The sequence below is a fragment of the Venturia canescens genome, chromosome 4, assembly GCF_019457755.1.
Source record: "Venturia canescens isolate UGA chromosome 4, ASM1945775v1, whole genome shotgun sequence".
Lineage (NCBI taxonomy): Eukaryota > Metazoa > Arthropoda > Insecta > Hymenoptera > Ichneumonidae > Venturia > Venturia canescens.
The window spans coordinates 18,412,361-18,436,359 of record NC_057424.1 but is presented as its reverse complement, the minus strand read 5'-3'; the positions used below and the strand labels follow the sequence as shown (position 1 = coordinate 18,436,359).

The 23,999-nt window shown below is 38.1% G+C and overlaps 3 protein-coding genes across 6 annotated transcripts; 2 read left to right on the top strand and 1 right to left on the bottom strand.

The window, feature by feature from the left end:
- The first annotated feature begins 473 nt into the window (after positions 1-473).
- Positions 474-5,344, top strand: LOC122409745 (protein regulator of cytokinesis 1-like). Its single transcript, XM_043417513.1, has 9 exons — positions 474-707; positions 1,474-1,606; positions 1,801-2,040; positions 2,247-2,363; positions 2,488-2,805; positions 2,961-3,184; positions 3,294-3,597; positions 3,700-3,921; positions 4,289-5,344. Exons 1-9 carry the CDS (start codon positions 688-690, stop codon positions 4,664-4,666), a joined length of 1,956 nt encoding a protein of 651 aa, XP_043273448.1. The 5' UTR covers positions 474-687; the 3' UTR covers positions 4,667-5,344.
- Positions 5,345-5,790: 446 nt separating this feature from the next.
- Positions 5,791-14,210, top strand: Pex23 (peroxin 23). Of its 2 annotated transcripts, none has more exons than XM_043416181.1 (22): positions 5,791-6,119; positions 6,275-6,519; positions 6,939-7,121; positions 7,220-7,372; positions 7,507-7,599; positions 7,680-7,860; positions 8,062-8,285; positions 8,361-8,564; positions 8,770-8,948; positions 9,032-9,164; positions 9,306-9,532; positions 9,784-10,075; positions 10,276-10,438; positions 10,500-10,603; positions 10,672-10,814; positions 10,912-11,260; positions 11,349-11,499; positions 11,623-12,032; positions 12,115-12,216; positions 12,370-12,697; positions 12,953-13,110; positions 13,281-14,210. In XM_043416181.1, the coding sequence occupies exons 2-22, from the start codon at positions 6,295-6,297 to the stop codon at positions 13,329-13,331; spliced, it is 4,053 nt and encodes a 1,350-aa protein (XP_043272116.1). In that variant the 5' UTR covers positions 5,791-6,119; positions 6,275-6,294; the 3' UTR covers positions 13,332-14,210. The 2 variants fall into 2 exon arrangements, with proteins under 2 accessions (XP_043272116.1, XP_043272115.1); XM_043416180.1 differs by having other exon boundaries at positions 12,917-13,110.
- Positions 14,151-23,780, bottom strand: slif (slimfast). Of its 3 annotated transcripts, XM_043416194.1 has the most exons (11): positions 23,505-23,780; positions 21,647-21,972; positions 19,188-19,460; positions 18,250-18,378; positions 17,440-17,700; positions 17,006-17,289; positions 16,092-16,329; positions 15,819-15,921; positions 15,524-15,675; positions 15,025-15,297; positions 14,151-14,922 (listed from the first exon to the last, which is right to left on the bottom strand). In XM_043416194.1, exons 3-11 carry the CDS (start codon positions 19,417-19,419, stop codon positions 14,801-14,803), a joined length of 1,794 nt encoding a protein of 597 aa, XP_043272129.1. In that variant the 5' UTR covers positions 19,420-19,460; positions 21,647-21,972; positions 23,505-23,780; the 3' UTR covers positions 14,151-14,800. The 3 variants fall into 3 exon arrangements, with proteins under 3 accessions (XP_043272129.1, XP_043272131.1, XP_043272130.1); XM_043416196.1 differs by lacking the exon at positions 21,647-21,972; XM_043416195.1 differs by lacking the exons at positions 21,647-21,972; positions 23,505-23,780 and adding an exon at positions 20,504-20,581.
- Between the last annotated feature and the right edge of the window lie 219 nt (positions 23,781-23,999).

Sequence of the window (23,999 nt, the reverse complement as noted above, 5' to 3'; positions counted from 1 at the left end):
TCGTTTTCGTATGGACTACGGCAACTTTTTCTTTTTTTCGACCCCTCACGACTTTTAAAATCTATTTTTTTTTCTACGAATTACGCTCTCGAAGTATCAGCATTGTGGTTCCAAAACAAAAATGTATGTAGAAACGGAGAAACAACATCTCAAAATAATAACCTTTCGCAAACAAATATACGCGTATGCATATTGGAATGTCCAAGCCTAAACACTTCAGGAGGATGCCGCAACTATTTATCAAATCAATCAGCTTTAATTACGAAAGTGAAATTCGTTGAATTGACGCGATGAGACGACGATAGGGGATAATTCCTTTGAATTTCCCGCTTTATGATTTTGCATAATTTCCCGCGAGGGAGCTGTGGTCGCTGGCTACCAGTAAACTTTAATGTGTTTATGAACACCAATCAGGTTGAAAGGAAAAAAGAGCGACTGCGCAAAATTATTTTCAACATCCAATCGGTATCTCGTAGAATTCAAAAGAAAAACAGTTGTGATTAAGCTTTGTATGTACCAGTTTCTGTCCAAAGAATTTGCTCAAGAGAATGATCTTTCTGAATTACGAGAATCGCCTTCATGGGATCGCGACATTGTTCTAATTCGTCTATCGTTGAATATTTTTTTTAGCATTTTGTTTACTTAAACAGTAATTTTTTACAGTGAGTTCCGCTGGTATTAACCAAAATGAGTGATCAACCGGCATGGTGAGTGAAAGCCATGGAGTTTTTGGCATTCGCGTCGTTGACACACAATGACGACGCTATTTCCATTTCACTATGATTTAAAAACATTAGGGACTTTATTGTTTGACAAATTTGGCATCCCATAATGTTAATTTTCCATGTATTGATGAAATTAGTGCGTAGCTCTTTGATTTTTTCTTTTTGATGCGGCCTCAAAAAAGGCGATCCCACCTGGACTTAGGATTCTCGTATCGACTTGCGGGCCCGGTGTGGGGCTGAATGCTATCGTGAGAAAAAATATTTGGACTTACGATACGTCAAGACGAAGCGTGCTGTTCTCTCCCTTTTTTCAACCAAATCTTTGAAGAATATGCTTTAGTTCTTTTCAGAATTTTAAACGAAAATATCTGAAACGACTAAACTGGGCCCAAAATACACAATGGGAAAACCATGAACTGTGCACTGCAGAAAACTGCCCATATTTTAAATAAACAGTTTTTCAAACAACAATAGATCATTTACTGTATACAATACATTAAAGTTCTATCGGTTTTGTGTTCTCATGAAATAAGAGAATTATTATAAAAGATGAATTGAGAAATTTCTTTCTCACGTTGTATCCAGATCTATTATATATCTAATTTTTGATGTCGCCTTTTTGTTTCATAGGTCAGTGATGAAAGTTTTTTTAATTGATTTGGGAAAAAAATGTTCTCATCACTGACTGTTTTTTATTTCATTTATTTCAGGCTTATGAAAATCTGGTTATATTCCTGTTTTTTTCCAGGCATTCTTTTCGACAAGACATCAACAATTCCATTGATAAATTGTTCACAAAGTTGTATGAACTATGGGACGAAATAGGATTGAACGAGCATACTCGTCAAGCCAATTGCAAACAGGCTACATCGCACTTTTTGGTACTCCATCCCTCCTTTATTTTCATATGTTCATATATGAATATAAAAAATGCACTGTCAAAAGTTTTAAATACAAAGCAGCGCATTAATGCGCAGCATACTTATTTTTGCAAAAGTGCCAACTTCTAACAAATTTACTTTTTGGGCTGTGAAAATTCAACCTTTTTGTTTAAGTGAAACTATTTTGTTTCCAGGACCTGATAAAAGACATGATAAAGGAAGTGGAGGATAGAAAAGAAAACTTGTTGAACAGTATAGCTATGATGCTTGAGTCAATTGATGTATTGTGTACAGAGTTGAAATGCAAGCATGAAATTGAATCGTATAACAGTTTACCTCTGATGGAGGTTCAATCAAAATTAAAAACTCAATTGGAAAGCTTGAAGAAAAAGAAAGAGCAGCGTCTTCAGTGTTTAAAAGAACTTCAAGAACAGGTAAAAGTATTATGATTCGATAATAGCTGAGAACACAGTGGATACAAGTACCAAAAGAATATTGATCTTGAAAAATTTTCATTCTTCATTTGTATTAGTTTTTTGAGTCAATATTCAAGAATAGACGTACCAGCATAACTTGAACTTCCAAATGCAACTCTTTTTCATTGCATCAAGTCTAATCATGATACCCATTGAATTCATAGGAACGTCATATTTGCAAAGCCCTGGGTGTGCAACCAATTGGCATAAGTGTTGGTGTACCGAGTTACGAGGAACTTGAAAACTTCAAGTTTTATCTCGAAAAGCAACAAGATGAAAAAGTGAGTTAATTACTATGTATCAGTCATAAAAGTTATCATATTGCTCAAGACTGTAGTTCTTGAAATGATTATTCTTTAAAGCGATCATTTTTATATGTAAAAAATCAAAAATATTCAAATGCAGATCCGCCTCGAGCGCATATTCAAAGATATGCAGCATTCAATAATTAACATGATGGATGCATTAGCATACGTTCCGAACTCTGACTTTGAAATTTTGGTATGCACGAACGAGAATAATTTCGTTTATTCAGCCCAAAACATGGTCAAATTGCGAGAATTACGAGACTATCTGAAAGAAAGTTTGAGCACTGCAAAAGAAAAAGCAGCTTCGAGACGAGAAGAATTGATTGCTCTCTGGAAATATCTCGAAGTGCCGGGAGACTCATGCAAAAATTTCCTTGATAAATATTCAGGATACAGCCTCAACGACCTTTTTGCCGTAAGTTCGTCATCGAATTTTTTTACTCCCAAAGTCTTAAACATTTGATATGTGCTTTTTCCTGCTTGCTTCGAATTTTTTAAATATCTTTTCGATCACCTATTCCATTTGCAACTTTTTGAATGTCGATTATGAAAGGGGATTTTTTTTTTCAGTTGGAAGAAGAAATTAAGCTTTGCAAGCAAAAACGCAGTGAGAACATAGCCAAATACGTAAAAAAAGTTCGGGAGGAGTTGAAAAGTTTGTGGGACAAATGCAAATTTGGCGAGGATCAGCGCAAGAGATTCAAGCCGTATTATATTGACTTGTACGACGAGGATCTGCTCACGATTCACGATGCAGAAGTCGAAAGACTTCGGGAGTATTACAACAAAAATAAGTAAAGCTATATTCTTATTTGTTTCTCAGGTCAACTCGTGCCATAATATTATAAAATCTGATGAGCTCATGGAATTGTCGAATCTGAACGAAGACATTCGAATTTTCAGAAAACTCTTCGAACTAGTGAACGAATGCGAGAATTTGTGGGAGAAAGGAAAAGAGCTTGATCAACGAGCCAACGATCCAGAACGTCTGCACAACCGCGGAGGACAATTATTGATCGAGGAAAAAGAACGTAAGCTCATCCAAAAGAAATTGCCTAAACTTGAGGAACAAATAAATATACTAATCGAACATTACGAGGCTGAAAACGGAGAACCTTTCACCATCAATGGAATGTCTTGTGATCAATTCTTCCGGCAATCCATCCAAGATTATGCCGAAATGAAAGAAACTCTAAAAAAACAACGTGTGAGTAAAAAATAAATAAGGAAGGCATTCGTTCCTTTGACAATATTGACAGCTTCTCGTCGAACAAAATTAAGCAATTTGTAAATTTATTTTGACATTTAGCAAGCAAAAGCGAAGGACAAATCATTAAAAAAAACACCAGTTATGAGTACTTCTCGACGTACACCAGCCACAACGACGAGTCTATTAAGACCCGCTCACACATCTGTTAAGAGAAGGGATGACAAGTCACCTTTAGGAAATTCAGCTAAACGTAATCGCATGGCTCAAAGCGACAAAACTCGCCCAACAGTTTGTACCTCGAAAGTACGAAGAAGTAATCGGGTAAAATTTTTTCTATATTCTTTTTGCTTTTGCTTGTTTGTCCGTGAAATATCGGTATTACTTACGCCGTGGATTTCTGCCTTTCAAAAAAGAATTGATTTTTCTAAAATTCATTACAACATAGTATCGGAGAAAGATCGGAGACATCGGAGTTCAGATTTATCATCGTTTTTTCGCCTGAAAAGTTACTACTGTTGTTTTCAAACATGATGGCCATTTTTTTTCCAAAAAACTATGCTCGTCCATCGCTGGTCCAATTGTGGGCCCATTGCCTCAATTTTGTTCTAATGAAATATTTTTTATTCCTTTTGCAAGAATTCAAGTTTTCAATGTGAATCATATGATAATTCAAAATTTAATTCCACAGATTCCTCGGAAGTTAATAAAAACGTTAAACGCTTCGAATCGATCGACGACTAAACAGACAGAATTGATGAATGACACACAAGCAACGATTGGAAGCGTTGCGCAATACGAGCAATTTCAGCAACATTTAGAACAGCGAGAAGAATTAAGGAGTTCTCTCTTGCCGGAACAAGTTCTAAAGAAGGCTCGAGGAAGGCCGAAAATGCGAACGCCAGTCAAAACACCGGTAAAACCATTGAGGAAAAATCTCTCTTCTGTATCGACGACACCGAAACAAACACCAAGATCTAGCCATATTCGTGAACCATCGCGAAGTCCGAAGATGACGACGACTCCGCGTCTCGCCGCAGCGCCGAGCAAATTGCCTTTTTTCTTCTAGACAATTTCTCACCTGTCGATGTTGCATTAACCTCCGTTTCGAGTTCTCTATTCCACCGTATTTTCTGTCATCCACATTCGAATTCTATAAACATGTTTTTTCCATTCATCGAAGTGGGAACTGCTTCAAAGCGTTGCAAATTTTACCAATAACATCTACACCAAGGAAAGCTATTGAACATTAAAAAAAGAAATTTTTCGAAATGAGCACTATTAGACAAATTATTGGAGAAGTTGGTATATAGTTATCCACAAGAAAGTAGGAAAAATGAACAATGGAACAAAAAGAAAACTGCGATATTTTTTTAGCCATCCGAATAAGGGATGAGCTGTAGTGGGAACTATCATTCACAAATGTCGCAGTGCGAAAAAGTTGTGTTTGACAATTCCTCAGTACTGACATCGATGTCAGTTGAATAATTAAAAAAAGTTCTTTTCCTTTTTGGAAAAAAACGGATTAAAAAAAAACTCGGAGATATAGTATTTTTATTATTGAATATCGTCTTTTGTATTATTTTTATAAATGACTAAGCGTTACGAGATTTACATAGTTATGGCCGAGGGAAAGGGAGGGGGATGAGTTAGCCCTTAACTTGAAATTAAATAAGAATTTTTTCACGAGATCCACTTTTGTTTTTATCCTATGTGCACTTTGTAAATAAATAGTTGTGTTTGACAATTCAAGTTCAATTTTGACATCGATGTATGTTAAATAATTAAAAAAAGGTTTTTAAACACTCGAAATTTCCCGTATAACCATACTGAATTTTTTGTATATAAAATTCCTGACTGAAAAAATGTTTGCATTTCGATTAGTTGTTAGAAAATTCGTATCTCAAAATTTTAGAAGATCGATTAACTTAACACGGATTTTTGTTTTCGATATTTATAATTAATTCATTCCCGACAAACGTCGATTTCAATCCGACAATCACTGCCAAGAGCCTGACAAACGATTTACCCTCAAGAGAAGCTAGAAACCCAAAAGTAGCCAGACAGAGGTTCACGGAACCCCGTAAGTCGATCCAGCTCCGCAGTACCTCGGTACCCCCTTGCCCCCTTGCACCATCATACGCGCAGCTGTTTGGAGCGTTTCATCGTTTCGCACCTTGACGACGCCACGCGTCGAAGCCTGCTCTTTTCTGTTTTCTCCCCCTCTGTCTGTCTTATGACACAACCTCTAAACGTCAAAATCAATTTCAAATGCTCTCCGGCAGAACTGCCGCACGTATGTTGCTGTCATTGAAGATTAATTGGGTGTCTCAATGCGTGAATTATCGATCCTACGTGTAACTCCATATTTGGATCACGAATTCGCTATATTTTAAAAAGTGTCTTGGTGTTTCTCTTCTCTTGTCATTCGTCAGAACAAATTTTTCATACGTTCGACCGAGTCGAGAAAAAAATCATAGCAAGTATCAGTTGAGAAAAATATCGATTCCCAAGGATTTTCGGTAAGTGATATGCAATGACATACAAAGTTTTCCAACAAATTATTTTAAAATCTGTGGGGAATATCAGTCGTTCGAAATATAGTTAAAATCCCGTTCAAACAATGTCGCTTGAATGAATCATATCTATCATTATAAATATTTCTTTTTTTCTCAAGATAAAACAGTGACATCAAATATGCCCAGTTCTTATCTCTATGCTATAAACAATGAGGGAAGAGTCTTTGGTCTTTCTACGTCCGGCGGAATGTGGCGAGAGTTCATGTATCTTGGCCTTGAGTTTAAACAACTTTCGGCTGTGCCACATTTCATGTGGGCCATTGGCGGTGATCGACAGGTTTATGTCCATGTGCATGGACTTGATATACCTATCAGAATTAAAGAAGAAACCTACGAGAACGAGGTAAATGAAATTTTTATAAATTCCACTCATTTTTGAAAAAGTTCCATTTGTACGTGAAGTAGGCCGTCTCAATACATTTAATTTTCATTGGAAAATTTTCTGTGATTGGTTTGTGACAATTCAACAAAACTTGTTTGCAGAACTCTGTTGAAAAAAGTTTATTCCCTACATAGCAAAGAATAATAAAAACCTATATCACGTCTCTTGAAGTCAAATGTCAAACAATCCTTGAAATTTTATATCGAGAGTGAAGAATTTTATTATGTTCAGTGATAAATATCAATCTCCATGAAATTCTACAACATGATTTCCAATGTACTGGTTTCTTTCATTTCAGTCTGCTTCTGGATATAATATCCAGACATCTTCAATCGTACTAAAGTATTCCTTAGTTTCATTAATTATTTATTTGTCAACAGAGATGGTTACCCCTGGAAGGTTTCAGCGGGAGATTACTGCCAACGGATAGATACAATTTTTCAAATCAAGATGGTACGGTCGATCGTTCTCGGGACAAAGTGAAATTACCATCAATGGCATGGCAATGGGAAGGTGATTGGCACATAGAAACGACATTGGATGGACAGCCTCTGGATCACGATGTTAGAATGAGAATTTTTTCACTTAACAAGTCATGAAAATTACAGTTCGTTCGTGTATAGTTTAAACGAAATTTAATTGTTCGTTCATTTAATTTCAGGGTTGGACTTATGCTGTTGATTTTCCAGCAACTTATTCGACAAAAAAGCAATGGAAATCTTGCGTTAGAAGGCGCAAATGGGTACGATATCGCAGATACAGTGCGATGAATTCTTGGTGTGCTATTGCCCCTCTTCATAAAGATGCTACAAAGGTCAGTTAATCGAATGGAATAAAATAAAAATAATTAAGTTATTGCTGGAAAAAATGTGGCAGTAGAAAATATTTTTTAAACGAAATAAAGAAATTTGTACGATTTAAAGACAGATTAAGTGTTGATATTTCTAGGAACCTTTCATCGATGTTGCTATTGGAGGAAATCAAATTCCGGGAGGGAGTCCTGGAAGTTTAGTCGTGTGGGCCGTTACAGCTCATGGAAGGGTAAGACTGAGAGACTCCATACGACGAGCTGAGGATGCATCAACGAGAATTTGCGTCGATCTCATATATTATGTTTCCAGGTAATGTTCCGGGTCGGAGTCAGTTCGACTTCGCCCGAGGGCCAGAGATGGAGTGCTATAAAATTGCCAACAGGATACGAAGTTTGCCAAATAAGCGTAGGAGTTTCTGGGCTTGTTTGGGCAATTCTCATGAATGGGAAAGCGATCGTACGCATTGGTGTCACGAGGGAAAACCCAATGGGTACGAAATTTTTTTCTTGAGTTTCATTCATACCCAGAGAAAAGAAAGGGTCCTAAAATCAATTCACAATTTTTCAAGCAAAAATCTACGCTTGAATCTCGAATCAAATTTGAAATAAAAAACAGTAAACAAATTAGAATATAAAAAATCTCGTTCAATAAACCAAAATTCGTTGAATAAATGTTGCGGCTTCTTCCCAAGGCGATGACTGGTCAGAAGTGGAGCCGCCACAATCGGATCTTCGGCTGTTGCAAGTGAGCGTTGGAAACGATGCTGTATGGGCAGTAACGCACGAGGGCAGCGTTTGGTTTCGGAAGGGGATAAAGGGCGAAATGAGTGGCGTTTGCGAGCAATTGTCAACCGGTACGGGATGGGTTGAGATGCTAAGTAAAATGGCACTCGTTTCGGTAGCACCAAACGACCAGGTAATTGAAGGAGGATTTTTCTATTTGGACGTTTCTGCACCGTTTTATTTATTTGTATAAACATATTTTGTCCAGGTCTGGGCCATCGGTTATGAGGACAGATGTTTATACTATCGCAATGGTATAACCAGGTCTGAGTTAACTGGCAAGAAATGGCGACTAATTAATGTTCCCCTTCAGCTAAGTCGAGCTAGTAGCAATGCCAGTTTGTCGTCGAGCAACAGGCACAGTATGTGCGGGACACCTCAGCAACATCGTCATCAGAGCTGGAGTTCTCTGGTATATAAATGAAATAACAATTTTAGTAACTTTCTATTTAGTCCTTGAACAAGTAAAATCAAGGCCCAAACAAAGTTTTTTATATCCAAACTTTTCGGGTAATTTATGTATTAATTGAATTTTCAAAAATAAGGCGATGGAAGAAGAAATATCATAAACCGTGAATTCACACTCTTTAATTGTAAAGTTTTCATGACAATTTCAGAATCGACCTCACAGTACGAGCGAAGGTACAGCACTGATACGAGATTGGGAAGAACAATCAAGATCGGCGCCTACGCCAACGTCATTGAAGTTATGGCAAAAAACGAACGATGGTACACCGTCCGGTAACATTCAACAAACATCGTTCAAAGAAATGTACGAGCACGAGGAAAAAAATCGGTAAATTTTTTTTTATCCATTTTCTCGGTTTTATTATAAGATTCTTGAACGAACACTGGAGTTTAATCCCAATCATTTGACAGATCAATAAACTCGGTGGAATTGTGCGATTTAACGGAAGCGAGTGTTGCCAGTATAACTATTTCAAACGAGTCCTTATCGCAGAGCGGCGAATCAATAGTTGTTTCTGGCAAAGGAATGGGCAGTACAGTTAAGGTTGGATCATTAAGGATTTTATAATGAATTTTCTCCGAAATTCATTATTTTCCGTTCATTTTTTCAGCTTATTTTTTAACCATAAAGCTCGAGTAAATGGATACGAAAGAAAAATCCAAAAAAGTTTTATGAATTTTGCAGGTAAATCCGGCTGCCTGGAGCCCAGTACATTCGGTCGGTTCGATGGTCGGTGTCGAAGCTCATCCTGAAACCGACGGAAGCGTTTTCGATCCCGATTTGACCGGTGACTCGGGGGTTTACGGCGAAGATGAGAGCACGGCCGCTGTTTATTGGGCCGAATGCGATGTATCCTGGTCAAAAGTTGAAGCCGGAGCTTGTTTCGTTGATCCGTCAAATCCACCGAAATGGTAAGTTATGAAATTTCGCATGTAAATCGAATTTTTTCAGCGGATTATTTTCATGAATCTTCGATCCAAGCACTCACCGATTGATTAAACTCGAAACTTTCACGATGAAACTAATAAGAAAAATCGCTTTCAAACCACTCATTGATGTTCTCATCATTTTTTATTTGTAAATAAAAAAACTTTGGGTCGATTGCAGAAAAAAAACTGAATTTGAGGAAAGTTCAATAATTTATGAATTGGTAATTTTGCAGGATTGCAGATGGAACACACTCGATGGTTCAAGGCGAAATCGTGGAACCGTGGAGAATGCGAATTCTCGAGGAATTAAGAAATCGTATAAAAAATCTTGAATTCGATCTTTCGAGATACGAGAAAGCGATCGAAAGATCATCCTGGGTAAAAAATGGCGATGCTCGTTGCAAACTCAAAGGTAGTCTCGTGTACGAAGATTGCGTTATAGAACTCGAGTGGATAAGCAGCGACAGTGGGACATTGGATTCTGGAACATTGACGATTCTGAATGCTGATGGAGCAACGACGATAGTAATAATTAAAATGATCAAATTATCAATCAATTATAAAAGTCTCGATGAATTTTATATCCTCAAACGAAAATTCTAATTCTTCAATTTTTTCCGTTAACTATTATTTTCATTCATTTCTCATTGGTGCAATTGTGTGCATGAACTTGATCAATGGACTGAGTTTAGCTCATAACATTATCATCGTCATTCTTTTTACAGATGCAATTTCCCATATCGGAAATTGTTTGCGTCGTTTGTTGCAGTGAGCCTGGAAATCCAAGGCTCGCGATCCATACGCCTCGTTTGCCACGATCGAAAGTCCTCAGACTCCAATTCGCCAGCGATACAGAAATGGAAGATTGGATGGGTCACATAACTTCAGGTAAAATTCACAAAATTTTAGTAACAAAATTCATTGAATTATCATCATCGCTCTTCTTCAGTCACCTGCAAAATGAACAACGTGTATGGAAGACCTGGGCCCAATTCGATTTGGGCTACCACAGCTCTGGGTGACGTTTTCGTTTACGATCCTGTTTTGGCAGAGGTAGAAAACCCTTCGTTGTTGAGAATTCTAAAATCCTTCAAAATTCAATAACCCAATTATTTCCGCAGGCAAATCAATATTTGGAGGGACTTTATTCACAAGAATTGGACACTGCTGGCAAAAATTTACCCTTCGAAAGTATTTTGCAGAATGGCTTCCAGTGCGGGAGCGCTTTACACATATCGGTTTGTGTTCACGACGATGCCGATCGGTAATGAAAAGAAATCACTGGCCCAAAATATTGACGTCGAAGTACTCGATTCATCAGCGTTGACTAATGCAGATGATCTTTGTTATTTTTTCCGAAGGCTATCGTTCAATCTCGTTTGTCACATGACGATGGTCTTGCGGCAGAAAGGAGCAGTGGATACGCATGACATTGCGATGCACTTCAATCCACGGTTGAAGGAGAACTTAATCGTTAGAAATACTTATCAAAATGGGCACTGGGGTGACGAGGAGAGAGGTGGTAAAAGCCCTATAAAAGCCGGCTCTGATTTCACGCTGAAAATCATTTGCGAGGACAACGGTTATCGTATATTCATAAACGATAACGAGTTCACATTTTTCAGCCACAGAATATCTCCGCAAAGTATAACGCATTTGAGAATAAAAGGACTCATGACGTTGCATTCCGTGCTCTATAAATCACCCATGGTAAAACAAAAAAATGTGTTTGACGTGCAAATAAGAATCATTTTGAATCGCGTATATTTTATTATTTTTTGAAAATTCGTTCTGACAGGTTATAATCGAGCCGATGGGAATGTTCTGGCGACAAATCGGTGGTCATTTGAAAAAGGTTGAGACTTGTAGTTCAGGGATAACTTGGGGGATCGGCTACGACAATACTGCTTGGGTTTACACAGGAGGTTGGGGTGGACTTTTTCTTAAGGGTAACTATCATTTTATACCCTCATATTTTAGAAAAGTTCGGAAATATCGAAATTCAATATTCATGGGCGAATAAATGGGTGAAGAAAACGATGGGAATGCTGACAAGAAAATTTTTTGTGTAGGATTGGAAGCCAGCAACACGGGAATAAATCCAATGATGGATACTCACAATTATTTCGTGTACGAAAATCAACGCTGGAATCCAGTTACCGGTTACACGTCGCATGGACTCCCAACGGATCGTTACATGTGGAGTGACGTAACGGGACGCCACAAACGTACTCGAGAGCATACGAAATTGCTGTCGATGCATTGGCGTTGGGTCTCCGATTGGATCATTGATTTTCATACCCCGGGAGGTGTTGATCGCGACGGCTGGCAATACGCTACCGATTTTCCGTCGCAGTATCATGGCAAAAAAACTTTTACCGACTACGTCAGACGACGAAGATGGTTCAGGCGTTGTCTTCTAACCAGTAGCGGCCCTTGGCAAGAATTGGGCAACACAAAAGTCGTCGATGTTTCTTTATACGTCAGTAGCAACCAAATTAACCCTCATCGGCTACTTTATTGGTTTTTTTCTATCTAATTTTATCAGCTTTTACTCATTTTAGGTTTCTGAAAAACCCGGCACCGATTCACCCATCGACGTCTGGGCCGTTGCCGCCAATGGCGAGGCTCTCTTCAGACGAGGAGTTTCAGAATCTTGTCCCATGGTAATTATGGAACGTACCCGAAAAATTGAAATGCTTCGTAATTTTGAGTAAAAACGTTTTTTCAATTTATCCTTAGAAATTGTGTGTTTTCGACTGCTATTTTCAAATTAAATTGTTCATTGATCGACGATCGACTGCTTATTTCATTGACAGGGTGTTACGTGGGAGCACATACCAAGCGATCAACCATTAGTCGGCATATCATGCGGTCCACACAATCAAGTTTGGGCGATTGGAAAAAATGGTTCTTCCTATTGGCGGTTTGGAATAACTGCTGCTAAGCCGATAGGCGAAGTTTGGACGAATGTCGAGCCACCGGCTGGTGCACATCTAAAGCAAATATCCGTTGGTTCGAACGTTGTGTGGGCGCTCGACGATTCTGGAAGATTGTCCGTTCGACGGGAAATTCAGCCCAAAGTTTTTCCCGAGGGAACCCACTGGCAAACCTTGCCAGCGATGCCCAACGATCCTATTCATATTGGTATTAATTATATTAAATGCCCATTTTTTTCGTGTACTTTTCAATCAAAGCTTTCATTTTTTCAATCGCACAAAACGAAGCGTTCAATCCAATCATCGTTACTCATTCGCTTGTGAAATGATTCAGTATTGTTATTTGAGTGTTCAAGAATTATCATCATTCATCAATTCTTCAGCCTCAATTCTCTGGTTTCTCGAATCTTTTTCTCCTTTGTCTCAGCTATGACAGTGCTCAATAATATTTGCTTTGGATCAGATCAATCGGTAATAACCGCGAAGCAGGGATTCCGTCACATTTCGGTTGGCAGAGAAACCGGTCAAGTTTGGGCGATTTCTGGTGCTGGAATAGTTTGTCGGAGGATTGGCATAACTGACGATAATCCAGCTGGCACAGGATGGGTTACTGGAATCGGGGTGAGTTTATGATGAAATTTATTCAGTTTTATTCACGTTATTATTTTGCATTGCTTTATAATTTTATTACATTTGTCTCCGGTCAGATTTCGATAAATCTCTTTTTTCCTTCATTTGTATTGATGGTCGACTTTTCCCAACTGATTCCACTAACGGCTTTCTTCTTAAAGGCAAATTGGCAGTACATAAACGTTGGGGGCCTCGTAAACGGATCGAAGTAGTAATCCAAGACACCAAATTTTCGGACAAACAGCATATTTATAATTATATAAAAATAGCCTAACGAGATCGGATATTCGATCACCCAAATCCGGGCCTTTTTCGAATTATTGAAATGCTCACTTCATCCTGAAGACAAGTGATCAAATGATACTACAGGTTGTTCTTCGCCCATTCTCGTAATATTTTTTTATCCATAGAACTGATTATTCGATGAAAAACGTAACATCAAACACGAGTGAATTAGTTTTTATAAACGATCAGTTCCGCTGTTATAATTTTATGATATTGATCCAAAATCTTAATATCCGGACATGATTTCTGGAGCTATTGAAAATATGTTTGGAAAAAAACGGATTAAGAGAATGATGAACCAACGGTTCTGAATATATTCTGCCATTTCTGCTGCGTCTATTCACGCATAATAAGAAACTGCACAGTATTCCGAGCGACTCCACTTTTATTGCTCGACATTTAATTTTTAATATAGTGTGATTGTTCGACGGAGAATATTTTAAGGTTTATCAAAGAATAATGAAATCAATGTTGAGGCTCGTCTTGAATATAACCAAAGAGTGAGATAATGTCTGTGTATATACATATATTTATATACAAAATATAATCGGTAAAATGAAGTGATAAATAGGCGCTAGTCCTCATAAGATTTTTGTGTTTATAATTTTGAAATGATTTGCAAGTGCCATTTAAGAATCATCGGCCAACCAATTTCTCGGAGCTTTTTATTCTCTCTCTCTCTCTTTTTTTTTGTTATTTTTCTACAACTGTCAGATCAGAGGGACAATGAGGAAATTATAATGAAATAATAAAACAATCCATCGTCGTTTATATCTCTGTACAATAAAAGTTTATACAAAGTCATATAAATTATAATTATTCCTCTGCGATATCTCCTTACGTTCATGCGTAATTACATTATGTACATTTTAAGAGCTAGAAATAACGCTTAATGGTTTCGATGACTGTCATGAATGCAACGAAAATAGTATTTTGTGAAAAAATTCACAGGCCTGAACGAATAATTTGTAATGAATCTTTCGAACATTAAAAATCAGCGTTTGTTTTCAATGAAATTTTTCAAATATTATGGATCGGACTATTTTTAAACTGAATTCATGGAATTATTAATAATATCGACAATACCTCGTTGCAACTTTGAATCATGAGTCGTAGCTTCGGGACATGGATGGTTCTCATTAATCATGTGTCAAAAAAGTGCTTAACGTAGCGATGCAACTGATGAATTACGAAATGAATTGAAACTATAAAAATACCTGTAACCAGTAATTGCTGGTTGAGTTTGTAAATTTCCGGTCATGTCATAACGCATAAAACCAGTTACACGTTATGCCCATTTATGGTCTGTGCTCACGTTGCATGATTATACTTAAGGCGATTCAATGACATTGTTTTTCAACAGTTTTCATTATTTCATCTCTTCGATTTGAAAAATTTAAAATTTAGTAACTGTTTTCACAGGCTCGGCATATTGCGTCGTAACCGTGTTTGGAATCAGGCTGTTTCTTTCGCCCTGTAAACTGTGAGAAATTCCGTAGAAAAAGTAAATTGAGAAACCTGAAAAAAAACGTCCCAATTTATTTGATTTTCGATGATAATTTTGTTCTACTGTCAATTCACTCATTGCCGGATTGAAAATAAATGAAAAACCAAACTCGCCTATGATCATCCAAACGGCGAATCTCATCCACGTGAATGAATCCAGTTGCAGCATCAGATAGAGATTTATTAAAATACTGCAGCAGGGAATTAGCGGAACGAGAGGAACTTTGAATGCGAGTTTTGTAGCCTGGACTGGCTGTCGACCGATGGCGATTATGAGCCAAAGCATTATGAGGCCCAAAATCGTTAATACGACATAGGTCAATACTGTTTCCCCAATGAAGTCGCCCATGTTGTTGAGAACGAAGCCAAAAATCAGAACCGTGATAGCTGTGACACGACGAACAAGAAAGTTATAAATTTCTTCTCATTTTATCAATGACGCGGTAGTGAATCGAAAAGCACGAACGAAGCCCACAGCATTTCTCGATCCCGATTACTTTGAATTTCCTGAATTAGTGCTGACACAGCATCTCAAGAAAAAAAATATCTGAAGCAATTTTGACATTTTTAACTCACGTTTACCAAAGTTTCGTCGAGTCTGTTTGAAACTTACTGAATGCCAATACTCCGTAACTTGCGACCGTACTCGAAAACTTGGTTGGTTCCTTGATATTGTGAAGATTGAAAATCCGCTTGAAATAATCCATCGGTGTCGACTGCAGTGCGTTCGGCGGTAGTTTAGTTTCGTACTCTGAGTTTTTATACCTATGAAATAAGAAAAAAGAATAAAAAGAATAGTTTAAGAATAAAAAATAAATAGACGTCAATCCACTCAATGTTCGAAAGGCCCACGACAAAAATACTGTTAGCAATTGAAGAATGAGGTTGCGAGAAAAAAAAATATTTACCTGAGTATAAGCACGGAAATTGCAACGATGGTATAAGCCAGAAGAGTTCCAATCGACATCATGTCGATCAATTGCTTAAGATTGAAAATGAGAGTCATCGCAGCTGAAAAACAATTTTTTAATGTTTAGTCTTAGTTTGCAAACTGGAGAAAATATTCGAAAATGAGAGTCTATTTGGAAAGTTCGACTCTGTGGAAAGCATTCTTCACCGCAGTAATTTAATTGTAATTTTGTCGTCCCTGTCGATGAAAAGCTCTTTCGTATATTTCTTACCAGTGAGCAATCCGGAAAGAACAGTGCCGATCACCGGAGTCTGAGTTTTCGGATGGATTTTAGCAAGAAATTTGAAAATCACACCGTCACTAGCCATGGCGTAAAGTACACGAGGAAGCGGAAACATCGCGCCGAGGAGACTCGTACAGAGAGCGAATATCGCACCGATATTCACGATCCACATGACACCAGGCCAACCAATTTGTGCGAAGACGTATGGGAATGGAGCTTGTGGATTCTAGCATTGGATAGGAAGGATTAAACATGTGCGACTGAATTGTCCAGTGCCAGAGAAACATGCCAAAGTTCGAAGGAAATTTTCCACCGCGAATAGCAACTCTTGAAATATTGAATTTACGACTAAAGTCGAGATCTAAATGTCTAATAAGATTTTTCGATCAGGTTTCCTTCGATGAAATCTCTTATTGCGAAAATTTGAGGATACGCCTTCTTCCACGACGTTTGTTGGCGGAACCGTTGAAAATAGAGTAAAAGTCTCAAGGACCAATCTTCTAGAGCATAAAATTTCCTGAAAAGTAGCACCAGAGAGAATTCTTAAATTTTCAGCAGTCTCGCCCGAGGGCGAAACGAATCAATACCTTAAAGAGCTTCGGGCGTGACCCTCGAGCAGGTATTTCTTCGAGCTCTCGAGTAGAAAATACTAAGAGTAGAAAAATGTCACTGAGAACTTTTTTGTGGGCAATTTCATGCTGCGCAAAATTGGTCCTGTTGAATTTTACGAAATCTTCGACGGTTTCGGCACCAGCGGTAACGAAACGAAGCGTATTATTCAATCTCTAAGATTAATATCTCATTAGGAGTTTCATCAAAAAAACTAACGATAAAGTAGGGAAAAAACGATTTCTTGGGGAAAACAAGTTCGTCGGAGCGTAAGATTAAGCGAGTTTGATTACCTGGTCATAATAAGGCCACATCATCGTGAGAACCGTGGAAATTGAGAAATAAGCCGCGAAAATAATCGACAGAGAAATAACAATGGCAATTGGTATTGTGCGCTGTGGATTTTTTGCTTCCTCGCCGGTCGAAGCTACAGCGTCGAAACCAACGAAGCCGAAAAAACATTTGGCTGCTCCGATCATGACACCTCCAAAACCGAACGGCATGAATCCACCTGTCCCTGGATTCTCAGCGCTGGCGGGTATGTCTTCGAGCTTGAGTCTCCAATTTTTTGGATCAGCTATAAAATGTAAAAATTTCAATAGTTGCGTTAATTCAAAAGATCTCGATATTGGGAAAATCTGCATTTTCCTCCGAAAATAAACTTCCGGAAAATTCGATTTTTTCAACGGTATCGTTGGGACTTGAAACAAGTTTATTCGATGATCACCTTTAATAGCACCAGCCACGACGATAATCGTAATAGTTGCAAGATTTATAACCGTGAAGCCCATGTTCAAGTACGAGGATTCCTTGACACCGATGCAAAGTAGCCCGACCAAAAGAACGACCATACCGAAGGCGAAAAAATCCGGATACTCCGAGAGGAATGAAATATCAATGGGCATTATTGATTGAAGATAATCGCGCATCACATTGCCAAGTAGAGAGTCAATATAGTCGCTGAGACCTCGGGCCATGCTCGCGGTGCCTGGAGACAGAAGAAAAAATCTTTTCTCTCAGTTGAAAGGATCATTAAAACGAAAACACTCTTCAGAGGACTCCACCACTGACTGACGGGCGATTTTGGCCGTGGAAAAAACGGGTTTAACATTTTTTTTTAAGTCTCATTTTAAGATTTACATTTTCGCAAATTCTTCAATTATTTTTATTAGATTTTTCATAAATTCATACACAAAACTTTCAGAGCATTGATGAATTTTAAAAATCCATTTTTTTTGTGTATAATAATCACTCGATAATTTTTTTCCGACGTACTCTTTTGAGTATCAAATCAATTAGTGGAAACTTGATTTCTCGTTTGGAAGGAACAATTTCAATTGAACTTGAAACATAAAAATTGGCGTCGGACAATTGGATTTGGGTGCTCGGCAGCACCGAAAATATAAACGGTTTTTTTTTTAATCCTGAATATCTCGATGTGTCCGGGTTCTCCGAATAGATTGATAAGACAAAAGAGTATCTCGACGAATGATAATCAAGAGTGTTTTCGAAAGGGAAATCGTGTGTTCCGACTCACCGATCACGTATTCGAGTATGAGATTCCAGCCAATTACGAAAGCTATGAACTCGCCAACTGTCACGTAGCTGTAAACATATGCAGAGCCGGCTTTCGGTACCCTCGACGCGAATTCGGCATAGCACATACCTGGGATAACGGATCATTTCATAATTGTATTACGTTCGAATTGGCACGTCGTCGCTGCGTAATACTTTTTATTACGTTTCCAAATAACGTTTCGAAAAAATTTATAAAATTTTAACAAATTGTCGCTTCGAGGATTTTCGGAGCATTATTTAAGGGATGCAATTTTAAAAAATCCCAAAATTCCATCTGATCGAGCATCACAGAGCGAAATTACGGTGCAGGAGGGGGAAAACGAGTAGGCAAATTGTAGCTTGACATCTTTCGTGAATCGTTGCCCATGAAAAATTGAACGATTCTTCGCAAAACACTCAACTTTCAACTACAAGAATAACAACCCCGATACAATGTTTTTTTTTTTTCTTTTTCTTTTAAAGCACCAACCTTCGAAATAATTTAACCACGAGGTGAAGTCTCGTGGTTCATGATCGACAATTGTGCATGCACGATGGCCATGAAACGTGTTTGGTAATCGCGCATTGAGTGCTATCAGAATAAGGTATATCTTAGTGCAATGGATACCGATTGTTATTCGAAAAACCTCAAACCTGTTGCTCAAATAATAACCCGAGGATGTAGTTACGACTGTTACAATTGTTGACTCTCTTCAAGTGTAAATGCGGCGCCATGACGAAACTCAATAAAGGAATAGAAAACGAATAAGTTTTTGAGCTCATTAAAAAACCAAGGTCAAAGCGATCATCGAGGGCGGGAGAAGAATGAAGCTCGCTGCGGGAGAATATGAAAATTCGCCGGGAGTTGAACCGATGAAAAAAATGACGAGGTTTCTCCTCTGCCTGAGCAATTTTTACCTGCGAATGCCGATGCAATTGCAGCGATAAGGAACGAAATGCAGACAGCGGGGCCAGCGGTTTCTTTGGCGACTCTGCCTGCCAAAACGTAAACCCCGAGGCCAAGAGTGGAGCCTACGCCGAGGGCTGTGAGGTCGAAGACGCCGAGGACCCTCGCGAGTTCGCCCTTGTCGCCGTCGTCGTCGACGTCAACGCGTTTCCTCGAAAATGCACGCCACAGTTTCGCTGCCATTTTTTGCTCTTAGGCCGTGCCCACTGGTGGGGCACCGTCAACTGGAAGCAATAATTTGTTCTTTTGAAAAGAAGCGACCGCACGTGTCTATACGTGACTGCGTCGTTATATACTCGTTCGTACGCGCGAAACGCGCGATTACGAGAGCCAAAGTCACAAAAGTTTACTTGTTTTATGAGCAATTGTCCTGAGCCATTGTCGTCGCACCGGCAAAGGGAACGACGCTGCTCAAGGTCATACGAAAGGAAAAATCCTCAGTTACGTAAATAAAGATACAATCGTATCGAATAAAAATCCGTTTGAATAATTCTTCAATCGAAGAAAATTCTCAAATCTTCTCAACCATTTACTCATTTTTTATTGCAAGAAATATAATTATTTTTCAAGAATTTTTTAAGTATCTACTTTTTCAATTTTCAAGATACTTTTTCAAATTTTTCACTTTTTCGTCACTCGAATTCTAAACAGCTTATTTATGGGTGCACAAAGTCATGCACGTCAGAATTATATTTCGTTTTGTTTTCGAGTGTTATTTATCACGTCAGACTCGCTGACGAGTGAACATTTATTGTAAATCACAAATTTTCACTCTCAGCATAGTAAGTTCTATGATAAATACACGAATATACATCGAATACGTTTTTTTTCAGGGTCGCCCGAGCAGACTTTGCAATATAAATATTTGAAGTGACTGAAAAGATTTTTTACTCTTTGAATAAAAGGTATGAGTGGAGTTTTTACTGTGGTGGAAAGAACAATTCTTAATATTGTTCCCGGGATACTATATTTCTTGTGCTTTGCTTTAGAATTTTCGGCCTCGTTTTCTCCGTGTACAAATATTTCTTTCTCTCTCTATCTCTACTTTTCTTTTCCAATTCTCCCAAAGTTCTTGACAAACTCGATACATTCTTATCGCTCGATTTTACTCACGGGCCGAGTAAAAAAGATAGATTAAGCATAAAATGACACGAATGCACGTTTTATTCGCGCGTACGATCTCGAAATTCTCTCGAACGACTTGTGTAATAGTAGATTGTATTTCGCGAGAATTTCCGATTTCACTGTTAGATAATGAAGTTTTTACCGTCTGCAAATTCATTGTCTCGTTCCTTCCTTTCTCTCGCTGTTATAATCATTATCGTTGTTTCGAGTTTCTTAAATCCTTATCCACGTTATTGTTTATTATTACGAACATTTATTATTCCGTCGGAGAATAATTAGTTGAAGGAATGCGAGGAATCGTAATGACGCGTGTAATTAAAGTTTGTACTTGATCGCATTGAAAAATTCGCTATCCTCGACACATTTATTCACTTACTTCGCTTTTAACGAAAGAAAATCAATGGCAATAAAACTGGTAATTCAACTTTCACCTGGAAATTTATATTGAAAAGATGATTATGCCGATCTGCGTACGACGGGAATTAATTAATTGCGAGGGAGCCAAAAGAGCGAGGCAAAAATATGAGGATCTTCGAATTTATAATTCTACGCATATTTAACAGAAATTTCAATCACGATTCGCTACATTTTTTTCGTTACTTGTGCTTTTTATCTTTCCCTTTTTAGGGTCGAGTGAATGAAGGAAAATTGAAGTGTCATCGGCTTTGACCGAGATAATTATGAATTTTTCTGAAACTCAATTTTTTCGGCCTCATTAGAACGAGATACGTGTGCGGGGATAACGCGTTGCGAAATACTCGGCGCAATTGGTCATTGACACTTATGATCGTGAATTCACGACGGCGGTATATAATCGCGAAGGACACATTGAAATTGGGACTCGGTGATTTCTTTTTTGCAATGACCATCGCGGCTATAATTTCAAGGATAAGAACAACCGGTGAGGACACTTTCGCTCGCTCGAATAACAATGCTTTTTTCAAGTTTGTTTTCATTTGAATATATCCAATGAAATACGATTCGAGAAGTCCGCGAGGCGGTTGTTTGCGTTTGGGGGCAAGAAAAAACGGTGCAAAATTTTCGAGGGTAAAATGATGAAAGAATGAGATGCTTGGACGAACTTGAGACAAAGTTATCTCTCGGATAAATTGATAAACCTTGGTTTTGAGTCGCTGTGAGAAAATTGCTTTTATAATGAAAAGAGAAAGACGGGAAGATGGAGATGCGAGAGATAGTAAAAGTGATTAACGTTTTATTGGCCGATTATTCTACGCTAATGTCTGCGTATCTTCTCGAGTCGACGCCTTGACACGCCGTTACTCACTCGCACGTGGAGCAAAAGTATCTCTCCCTGCTGCAACGGTTTTACGATTTTTCGTTCCGTATATTCGTGGAGAAAAAAAGAACAGCGTATCTCCGGTTGGAATGTTCTTGTTTTTAAGTCGCGTTTGTTTTTTTTCACCGAGACAAAGCCCGGATCAGACCGTTCCTCGTTTTATTTGCTCGTGATGCAGCTGATGATAATGTTACATTGTATGCACGGAGATACGTCTGGTTTCCCTCTTCTTTTCTCTCAATCACGATAACTCTCAACGATGCTCAAATACTCGGAAAATCGTCTGCTCCGCAACGACGATACTCGCCGTATTTCTGTAAGGAAACATAAAAATTATTAACAGACGCAATTCCTTGGAAAAATTTACGTGAATCCCTCCAGATCTTGTTCTTCTCTGTGGCACGTGCCAAGCATGCATTTATGCCGAAAGTAGTGCGCAGTTGGCTTATTTATAAAATTCATGTGCCACGCTCATTATCGCACGTTTTAATTAGCAATTAATATTAATTTTTATCGATGTTCTAATTCGCACGATTAATCATCTGTGTGATACTTTTTTCCACTGCGACGAAGCACTTTCCTCGGTCGTTAAATTTGAAAAATTCGATTCTGCGGGGCTTTATTTCGAGATTCTTTCGCCCCAGGCTAGCCGCGAACGCTGATTTTCTTCTTTCTCTTATCCGCTCTCATAAAAATTTCATCGCTCGATAAATCACGTCATTTATTTGCAAAGCAATTGTCTGTGTCGTGACGTCCTGAAGATCATGATCACGAAAACCGTTCGAGACCGACGATACAAAGATCGATAATTATCAATTAGGATTCCCATGCACAATATCGCATTCAGTCCAATCGAAGAGTTTACCTAGTCCGTTTAGACGATAAGAATTTCAATGGACTCAAGTGCTTTGGATCTAGAAAAATCGGAATTGATCGATCTTCGATTTCTACTCGCCTAATATTTGTTCGTTTTTTTTCTTTTATCGCACCACATTCGAGATTTATTTCATCATTTTTCGTCGATTTTTTCATGGAACTCGAGTTAAGAGATGCTCAATTGGTTTCTTTTTCAGTGAACAGAAATTTTTGTTCTCCTATCGATGCTCAATAATTGGGAGCAAATGAATAACGTTATGATGCATAAAATACTAGACAATTTCATTGGGAATATTCTCCGAAGGCCAAATACATCAGGAATAAACTGAGTCTTACTGGTATCAATTTAATTTGCTTTTGCCAAGAAGAATCATGAATAAAATGTCAAGGAAAATTAATCATTTCATTGCTGTATCGATCTGGATCGCTAACATCATTAGATTAAAATGCGGCACACACTCGAGTCTGCTGATTGCAACATTCTCAGAAGCACGAAATTCCTATCTCGATATCATAAAAAAACTCATTTTTCTGTGTCAATTTAATATTCTTAGGAAAAGTAAGTCTCGAATTTCCACCAGCAATTGTTGCATCGTGGAAAAAAAAAATTTTCTACAGCTGCTCTGAACTCAAAAAAATTCAAAAATTCGGGGAGGGGGAAGGGGAAATATTTTTTGATATTTTTCGTGAGCATTATTATTTTTATTGTCATCATTGTGAAAAAAGTGAATATTTTTTGCATCATGCAAATTGGACTGGAAAGGAAACATTAAAAAAATGTGTGTGTGGCTTTTGAGAGACAACTTCTTGAATTTATTGCTCGAGACTGGAAAAGTGACAGTACATAAAACTAGGCGTCCTCGAGTATCCTATTTGCAAGTATTGGCTCCCGCTGTTTTTTCTCTCGAGTAAATATTGCATGTGCACCGTCGAACGTAAGAGAGTAAAAAAACGAAATCACTCTACTCACCGTGACGCGAATTCGATCACGAGGAAATGAGATCGATTTTTAAAAAAAATAGACAAATAAAAAAATAAACAATTTCGCACGAGGAAAAACGTGGTACGGAGGGACGGTCAAGAAACTCTCGCGAATGTGGAACACCGGATGGAAATTTGTCCCAGTGAAAAAGTAATCTTTCAAGAAACAAACAAACGAGATAATAAAAAAAATGGATGTGGAACAGTCGGTGAACTGGTCGAGTCGGAGCTTGCCGACCAACTAATAAAGACTTTGTAACCGAGTCACGATCCTCCTACTCTTCCACCTGTCGTAGCGAAACCTCCGATTTTCCAACACGGACTCCCACTTTTTTTTATTCTTTTTTCGCCGACTCGTACTCGCTCATTCCTTGAATCAATTGGTCAATTTGTCAAAGCTTTTCAACCCATTTCGATAAACCACGTTTACATGCGATTTTACACATTCGAAAATGATTTTTTAAACGACAAAACTGTATGCATA

What these genes read in the sequence shown, in the direction of transcription:
- slif (XM_043416194.1), bottom strand. Translation starts at nt 19,419, where the DNA reads ATGGCAGCGAAACTGTGGCGTGCATTTTCGAGGAAACGCGTTGACGTC. An exon ending in AATTGCATCGGCATTCGCAG is followed by an intron (nt 18,379 to 19,187) that starts GTAAAAATTGCT and finishes CCGTTATCCCAG; the next exon opens with GTATGTGCTATGCCGAATTC. An exon ending in ATTTCCGTGCTTATACTCAG is followed by an intron (nt 15,676 to 15,818) that starts GTAAATATTTTT and finishes CTTATTTCATAG; the next exon opens with GTATAAAAACTCAGAGTACG.
- Pex23 (XM_043416180.1), top strand. Translation starts at nt 6,295, where the DNA reads ATGCCCAGTTCTTATCTCTATGCTATAAACAATGAGGGAAGAGTCTTT. An exon ending in GAGCACGAGGAAAAAAATCG is followed by an intron (nt 8,949 to 9,031) that starts GTAAATTTTTTT and finishes ATCATTTGACAG; the next exon opens with ATCAATAAACTCGGTGGAAT. An exon ending in CAACGATCCTATTCATATTG is followed by an intron (nt 12,698 to 12,916) that starts GTATTAATTATA and finishes CCTTTGTCTCAG; the next exon opens with CTATGACAGTGCTCAATAAT.
- LOC122409745 (XM_043417513.1), top strand. Translation starts at nt 688, where the DNA reads ATGAGTGATCAACCGGCATG. An exon ending in TAAAAGAACTTCAAGAACAG is followed by an intron (nt 2,041 to 2,246) that starts GTAAAAGTATTA and finishes TTGAATTCATAG; the next exon opens with GAACGTCATATTTGCAAAGC. An exon ending in GAGTATTACAACAAAAATAA is followed by an intron (nt 3,185 to 3,293) that starts GTAAAGCTATAT and finishes TCGAATTTTCAG; the next exon opens with AAAACTCTTCGAACTAGTGA.